The 9057-nt window shown below is 33.0% G+C and overlaps 1 protein-coding gene across 1 annotated transcript; it reads right to left on the bottom strand.

Annotated features, from left to right (window-relative positions):
- Positions 1-6357: 6357 nt before the first annotated feature.
- Positions 6358-7930, bottom strand: Dbp80 (putative ATP-dependent RNA helicase Dbp80). The gene has a single exon (XM_090368901.1). It carries the CDS (start codon positions 7829-7831, stop codon positions 6386-6388), a length of 1446 nt encoding a protein of 481 aa, XP_090225027.1. The 5' UTR covers positions 7832-7930; the 3' UTR covers positions 6358-6385.
- Between the last annotated feature and the right edge of the window lie 1127 nt (positions 7931-9057).

The following is a 9057-nucleotide window of genomic DNA, read 5'->3' as shown; positions in this document are numbered from 1 at the left end:
CACAGGCACTGTTCTTCTGAATTGTTCAGAAGAACAATTCAGTAATATTGCCACAGGCACTGTTCACCTGCAATTTATGAAAAACTAGGTTTTGGCAGATGCTCTATTTGTGAAGCTAACACATCAAAAGTACTAGCTGGTATTAATGTTCAATGGAGATACTGCCAAATCAAAATCACAAGAGAGAGAGCAAGAAATAAAATATTAACTTTTTTATTGTATCTCATAAATTTTATAATTAATTCTATTACATTTATTTTATTTATATATATATATATATCTAAAACAAATTAGCAAAAAAAAGCATTAAAAGTCATCACTATAATTAAAAAAATTTTTTTTTTTTAATATTATTCTCAAATAAGTTCTGACATAATTTAAAATTTAATTAAACTAAATAATAAATCTTCATCTGACAACTGTTAAATGTTCTTATACCTCTTTATCTTTCATATTTCTTATTTTTAAATAAATAAAAATGTATTTGGGTATTATACTCATCAGAATCACCAAGGGAAACCAAATGTGGTTTATAGATGTAGTCGATGTAACCTAATAAGATGTGACCACTGACATTAATGACATTCTTTCAGGAAATTATGACTAACCCTGCTTGATGACTTATTTCACGATGCAAATCTTAATGAAAGCCATTAATAAAATGCCTACAAAAAAAAAAAAAAAAATCAAATTTATCCTCCAGCATGATCACACAGGCCTGGAAAGTTTAAACTAATCAAACCATATTTAGCAGACAGGGCTTGAACCACAGTAATCTCAATTCTGCATGCTACTTACACTCCCATATTGACCACCTGTTCAAAAACCAGGTGACATTTTCAATGCCTCAAGTGCAAGATTTTTACCTCTCAATGGGATCAGTAATAGGTCTTTCCAATACACATATATAAATCACTCAACAAAATCTGAGTGATCTACAATTACTGCTATTTTAGCATCTTCTTTTATAAGATTTTTACAGATATTTCCAATAATAATAAATCAACTCTTTCCTCACAAGAAGCATGAAGAGATCTATAATCTCTAATCTACTGCTTAACATCAAACATATTCATAGAATGCCATCTAATTCCTACAGCAAAAATCATAAGTTGATAATCTATATTAGCGTTAGCATGGTGCTCAATTAGTGGGACATCAATGCATTACATAAATACCTTAATTTTGCATGTTTTAAATTGTTTACTAGCTTTGACTATTCTCTTCTTAATACAGGCACTTTTAAAGAACAGGGGTTTCATCATCTTTCTCTGAAGTCCCCTAAAAAAACCTTATAGTTGTGAGAATAAAAACGAATATCACTCATATTAAATAATTGAAATTTAAGTGCAGCTATACTTGTTCATGATGCTTAAACACATTATTGTATACCAAATTTCCACAACAGCAAACTTTCTCATCCCAAGTAGAAGTTCCATGCAAACGGAATTCCAAACATCAAAAAATTTTGCCATATAGTAAAACAGCAGTAACTGGATGAGATTCAAACTTTTTTTCTCAATATTATTTTCAACATTTCTATTGCCTTTCATTCACTCATACCCTCAGATCTTATATTAATCAGTTAATTTTCAGCAGTGACAACTAAATTATGGCTGAAATTAATGAAACACATGCAATTCTTGGAAACCTAGCAGACTAACTTCAAATGTTTAATATTCATTGAAGTTGAAAAAATCTGCACACCTTTACATAATGACATATAAAATAATTCTTCCTAACATCAGTATCCTGTGAAATTTGTGTTTGAAATACAAACAGCTCAGACATTGGCTTGATGGTTCTTTTAAATTTGATATTCACTACACACTATGAAACCCAAGTTAATTCACACTGATGATATCATAACAATTATAAATGCCATCTATAAATTTTAAACATCCATTTTTTTTTATTTTAACTGTACCTCAACACTGACTTAAAGAACTTTATTTGGAAAGCACTGTCAGCTTTAGAAGCAACTGGAGTCAATGTCAACAGTTTGTGACTACGCACCTACCCAAGGACTATTTCAAAATGCAAAAGTGCCAGAAGAAAGGAGGGAAATATAGGTCTTTTTAAAAAATTAAGACTATAATGTTTAATTTATAATCCTGAATATTAAATTTTGTAATTATTAATCCCCTAGAGGTGAAGATTAACTTCACCTTTAGGGATTAACAATCACAGAAATGAAACTGAAGTCAGCAATGCATTCTCTGTCACAAATGTGGAATTTAAAAGGTGGCTGTTGTTCTGGGATAACATACATGGTCACAGTCATGCATGTTTGAATCCATATGCCACTACAAAAAATGCATGGCCCAACATTTACCGACTGCTGTTCTATTACGATAACAAGAAAGCAGTAAAAAAACTGTTCTTATTGGGTTGGTTGCCCAGAAAATAAAGAGAATTTTTTTTTAAAAATTATAATAATAATAAAAAAAAATAACCGTCAATACAGTATCTTTGTTAACCATAAGAGTCAAGTCTCTAGTTCATCTAAAAATTATTCATTAATCCACACGAAGAAGCAATACTGATAATTGTTTTTGTATTATTTCTCATATACAGGGTGTCTCAAAAATATTGGTACAAACGTTTATGGGAGGTAAGTAACATCTAAAGGAATGTGAATCGCATAGGAACCCATAACCGGAAACGTCACCGTAAGTCGGTACACGGTGCTGTTCATCAGTTTGCGAGAGGGAAAATTTCTGGTTTACTCTTTCAAGCAGTAGTCACCGCACGAAGAGCATGCATCGATATACGAACTGTGAGCTGGCAGACATGCACCTAGTGTATGGATTAGCAGAGGGCCCACACGGTGCATGCCCCCATGCAGCACAACATCACTTCGCAATAAATGTGTGGGCAGGTATGGTCGGTGACTGCTTAGTTGGCCCATACCTGTTACTATCCCGCATGAACTCCGCTAAATATCGGATCTTTCTTGAACAAGTTCTACCAGGGTTACTTGACAATGTTCCAGCAAATGTGAGACGCAACATTTGGTTTCAGCATGACGGGGTGCCTGCCCATTATGGAAGGTGTGTTCGTGACCATTTGAACAGGCGTTTTGGGCGTCGATAGATTGGCCGTGGTGGACCCGTTGCCAGGCCCCCACACTCACCTGATTTATCGAGCCTTGATTTCTTTCTGTGGGGACCCTCAAATCTATCGGGTATGAATCGCACGTGGAGACGGAAATGGATATTGTGGCGAGACTCGTCTGCGCTGCTGCTACTGTCAAAGAAACTCCAGGTGTGTTCGACCATGTCCGCCAATCCATGCTGCGTCGGTGTCACGCATGCATCGCATCTCATGCTGGAACCTTCGAGCATCTGTTGTAACATCATGAAATGCATCCATCTCGTACTCCATTGTTAATATTATGTCAAATAAATGTTTGCCACTAATTACTGTCTTAAGTCATTTCTGCTTCTTGTGCCTCTGCTACTACTTTCCCGTGACGTTTCCGGTTATGGGTTCCTATGCGATTCACATTCCTTTAGATGTTACCTACCTCCCCTAAACGTTTGTACCAATATTTTTCAGACACCCTGTATATGACATTCACGAATTTTTAAACAGATGAGGATTTTGCAGTGTTATTACAATATCCAAATACTTAACTGTGATGAATTCAAAAACATTACATAGGAAATATATTTCTGGCTGGTTAAATGAATTGATGTGCAGGACTCAAACAAGTGAGAAAGTTAAATAGTGTAAAAAAACATTGCCATGGTAAAAGAAAAAAAAAAAAGTTAAAAAAATCCTGTCTCTGAAATGTGAATTTAAAAGTAGATGCATAAGATATATTTTTTGCTTTTATATGTTCAACGGTCCCATTGTAAAAGTGGTTGTACTTGCTCTGAATAAAGAGACTGTTTTTTGTGTTAGGTGCTTCTAGATTGCTGTAGTAGTTCTCTTACCTCTTGCTGTGTGTGTGTGGGGGGGAGAGGGAAGGAATAGAATAATACTCACTGATAGTTAAAAATTATTACAATTGTACAAGTTTTGTTATAATGTGGCCCTCAGTGAATCTCACACTTTTGGACTTCATCTCATCAAGTCAAAAATTTACTGAGCCATATTCTACAGATGGGCCATCATATACCAAAAGTAGCACCTACCATTCAATTATGTAAGAAACAAAGTGACATCAATTATTTGGTGTCTAAAACAACAAAATTAATGCCACAAGTTAAAAACACCTGTTCAAAGTCAGAGAAAAAAAACAGTATTTTACCATGCTGACATTAAAATAAGAGTGATAACCAACTGCAAAAAAAAAAAAAAAAAAAAAAGTATTATAAAAAAGCAATTATTTGATCAACAAGTAATCAGAAGACTGACAAAATTTTAACATAACTAAACCACCAATTTCCTTTTGGAATGATTCTAAGCCATATAGAAACTGATCAGTTCAGATAATCAATCCGTCTGAAAGAAAATTTTAAAATTGTCCCTATCCTTTAATGTTTGAAATTGTTTCCTACTGGTTATGAAAACAGCTACTGTGAACATCTTTTTTTAATTTTTCAATGATATTAAGTTCGTCATCAACAGACAACACTATAATCATCTTCCATAAACATTTTTGAAACATCAATCAATGTAGCATGCCACCAAAATGTTACATTGAACTTTCCAGAAAAAATATAAATAGTGGATTATTATGCAAAAAGGTTTCACTTAAAATATATTTTTAACGACTTTAAAAATAATCAAATAAGAATATAAACACATTAATAAAACTAAGGACTATCTTGTCCTCATGTACTTTGCTAACTTGTAAGCCAAATAACTTTCACTACATTAAATAACTGAAATATAAATATAGCTATATTTGTTCATGATGATTAAACACGTTACTGTATATCCGATTCCCACAATAACAAGCCTTCTCATCCTGAGCAAAAGTTGCATACAGAATTCCAAACATCAAAAACCTTTGCCATATACTATAACAGTGGTAAACGGGTTTTTCCCCCATGATATTACTATAAAAAAATAATAAAAATAATAAAAAAAAAAAAGGACCTTCCAATTAGTTTAATTTTGATGACCCAATATTTATGAACAATGCATGTGGTACTATCTACCAGTCCTTAGCAACATTCTGGGTAACTGATATGCTACTATAGTGATATTTTAAGGTTATACATGTAAAATTTCATTTTTCATTCAGAAACAGAAATTTCTGAATGAAATCTTCAATTTTTTTGAAAGTACTGGATTTTAGTTTGTAAACTAAAATCCAGTACTTTGCACATAGAGAAAATAAAAATTCCCCCAATTTGCAAGAAACTTCATTTACTGGTCAATGAACAATAAAGATGCAATTTCTTTTTGCTTGAAATCTTTGGAGGGCACATCAGTGATATCTCAATTTCTTCAAATCTAAAGCAATTTTTCATAGCACAAGCATTTCCTTTATCAATGTGTAAGTGTTGAAATTATTTGTCTGGTCTTGGTTTTCACACATAAAAAAACAAGGAAAGAAATGTATTTGCAAATTTTATCCCCAGACAAATATTTTCAGAGTACTTCTGTTTACTAAAAAAGCAAATTTAAAATATACCCACACATATACAGGGTATGACAAATGTTGATCCAATCAAACATAAATACCACTTATCATACATTTGTATATATATATATATACACGACATAACACTTTCATATTTTATACTTAACAGATTCAATTTGACACTCATCACGGACAAGTGCATTTGTTCAGCCTTATATAATACTAAACAAGGATGATATAAAAACATGAATGCACAATTTAAGATTCCTTAAACATTTAAAATTGAACTGACAAAAATCTGAACTAATATATGAATTAAACAAGATCTTTTTTACTGAAATTACATATCCTTAATCATTCAATGGCTGATATTGCCATTCGATGTATTTTTCTAATTTATTATAACATAAAACAAAAGAAAACAACAATGTGTATGGAACTGGGTTATATAACAGTTTTTAATATAACAATCCAATTTGCTTATAATAAAGTCTTGAATAAGTTACATTATATTTATTAACAATTAAAAAAAATCCAGATTTCAAATGAATATTTATAAAAAAAAAAATAAGTATCTTCCTTAATCACTTCTGAAATAGATGATGCTAAAATCTGTGTGTGGAACCAAAATACAGGTTATCTCAATGCATTCAATGACAGAATCAATGAAAAAAAAAAAAGTATATATATATATATATATATATAAAAAATTGGAAAGTACCCTGGAAAGCAACAATATGTGATTTCTCATATCACATTACTGCAATAGAAAACTCAAATGTACATATATTTACATTTAACAAAAAGGAGCCAATTTTATTTAACTTTACAGTAAAAAATATATTATTCTTGATTTATCTTTTCTATTTCATCAACATCTTCTGCATCCAGTCTATGAATTTTTCTTCCAAAGTGGTCTTCAATTTCCTTCAGAATGCCATAGCTTCTGTTTTCAACCATATTAATAGCTATGCCACATTTTCCAAAACGACCAGTACGGCCAATTCGGTGCAAATAAGTTTCACAATCTGCTCGTCCATTTAAGTCAACTGGAAGGTCAAAATTAATCACAAGTGTTACTTGTTCGACATCAATACCTCTAGATAAAACATTAGTGGTGATGAGGACTTTTTCTTTTCCATCTCTAAATCGATTTAAAACACAAATTCGTTGCTCTACAGTTAATTCTCCTGACAACATTGCTACAGCATGACCCTCCTTTGTCATTTTATCTGACAGCCAAGATGCTGTTTTACGTGTATGACAAAAGATTATTGCCTGTCCTATAGATATCACACCATATATATTGCACAATGCACTGAATTTTTCATCGACATTTCGGCAAATAACATAATACTGTTTGATATTATCCAAACTTTCTTCTTCTCTTTTCAGTCTAAAAATGACTGGATTTGGGACAATTGCTTCTGCAAATTCCATCACTTCAGTGGTATAAGTAGCTGAAAATAACAGCACGGTACAGCTTTTTGACAGCTGTTTGTGTATACGGATAGACTGATCTCGATGGCCCTGAGTTGCAATCATCACATCTGCTTCATCTAAAACAAACACCCGAATTTTTTTCACATCGAAAAAACGAAAGCGTACGGCCCAATCAAACACTTTTCCTGGAGTACCAATTATCACTTGTTCGTGAATTCGCTCGCCTCTGGGAATTTCTTCTCCTCTAACTGCAAACTTAAAACCAATTTGAGGATTGAACTGAGCCATAAATTTTGCCACGGTTCCCGTCTGTTGAGCCAATTCGAAAGTGGGAGATAATATCAATACTTGTGGAAATTTCTGGGAGGTATCAACTCTGCTGAGTCCACCCAAAAGAAAGGCCGCTGTCTTCCCTGTTCCACTCTGGGATTGGGCAATAACGTTAGTGGGCGGATCAGCAAGTAATGATGGTAGAACGGTTTCCTGAATTTTTGATGGTGAGTTAAACCCCATGGCATAAAGACCTTTTAATAATTCTGGAGGCAAATTAAGTTCTTCAAACGTTTTTACTGAATACAAGGGTGAATTCGGATCTTTTCTTTGTACCTCCACCGAATGATTCGTATGAACAAGATTTGATCGCAAAATTTTTCTCATTAAGGATATTTCAGCTGGGTTAACATCTGGTTCTCTTTCTTCTTGTTCTCCCGAAGGAGATAAAGCATCACCAGAAACATTATCAGGCACAATTGTTGCATTTTTAATGCTCTCTAATTTTAAGTTTCCTATCTCACCTGCAAGAGATTTTTCTTGTTCATCAGCTGAAAGTCCCCAATCGTTAGACATTTCTGTAATTTAAAATTAAACTTTTCAATAAACAACCTTTCAACAAAAGCCAAATCACATGTATAACAATTCACAAATGACAACCCACACCACCGTCTATTAGCGCAGTTGTAAGGCCTGATTGTCCGACAGCAGCGACATCGCACAAGATAAGAAGTTCAAAAACAAATATTAAAAAATAATTAATAAACCATAAATGAAATAAATACTTCTTTATAAAGACAAGTTACCCGAGCAAATTTGGAAATGCTTCCTTTAGGACGGCACTTCTTTAGAATACTAATGTGTAATTTCTGCACAAGAATTTGAGGAGGATAACAATATATTGTGGCTTAAGCCATGAGACAGTGCTACAACCAGCTTAAGGGACTGTTCAAACTGGTAATGAGAGAAGGCGAAAAACAAAAAAATAAATAATTATAAATTCTATATTTGATTTTGCGGCACAAAATGAGCTACAAAATAAAAAAAAGAATTAAAAAAAACGAAGAACGAATTTTCTTTAGCAAAATTTCAAAGGCTTTCCCACCAGTCCCATGTTTTTCTGCAGAGTGGGATGGAAAGAAAGAAGGAGAGAAAAACACTTTCCTCATACTGTTTACATCTTTTTTTTGTGCTGGCTTATCAGGATAAATCTGAAGGGCATCACACATTTATGATATACTTAATTACGATGATATATAATGTTGTCCATTGTTCTTGTGCTAAAGAAACCAAGGCTAATAGGAGGACGGTGTTAACTTACTTATATTATACAGAAAAAAAAAGTTTGCCTCTGTGTCTGGATAAAAAACCACCCTTTTGGGAAACATTCAATATTCGTCCGAAGGCGATTACTTCAGTATGTGTGATATGTATGCAGACCTTACTGTAGCTAGACAAGGGATGTTTTTGTGTATGCTCGGTGGAGAGAGAGAGAGAGAGAGAGAGAGAGAGAGAGAGAGAGAGAGAGAGAGAGAGAGAGAGAGAGAGAGAGAGAGAGAGAGAGAGAGAGAGAGAGAGGAAGGATATTAAACAGAAATTTAGCGTTTTCTTGAAAGAAGTAAAGTGCTTGAAGATAAAAGTCTTTACCCTTTATCAGAGAAAATACAGCTGCGAGTTACAGGCTACGAAAAAAACGATGTGTTTGCTTTTTATTTACATAATTGTAATTTTATATTGTACTTAATTCGTAGTCTTATAGTTATAATTATGCTGGTTATTTTTTATTTTAATTTATATAAACA

The sequence above is a fragment of the Mastigoproctus giganteus genome, chromosome 2, assembly GCF_048544385.1.
Source record: "Mastigoproctus giganteus isolate SK-2022 chromosome 2, ASM4854438v1, whole genome shotgun sequence".
NCBI lineage: Eukaryota > Metazoa > Arthropoda > Arachnida > Uropygi > Thelyphonidae > Mastigoproctus > Mastigoproctus giganteus.
Note: the sequence above shows the minus strand (reverse complement) of the source record. Positions and strands in the feature narration are given on the sequence as shown.

Excerpts from the sequence above, each read along its gene's own strand:
- Dbp80 (XM_090368901.1), bottom strand. The coding sequence starts at position 7,831 with ATGTCTAACGATTGGGGACTTTCAGCTGATGAACAAGAAAAATCTCTT.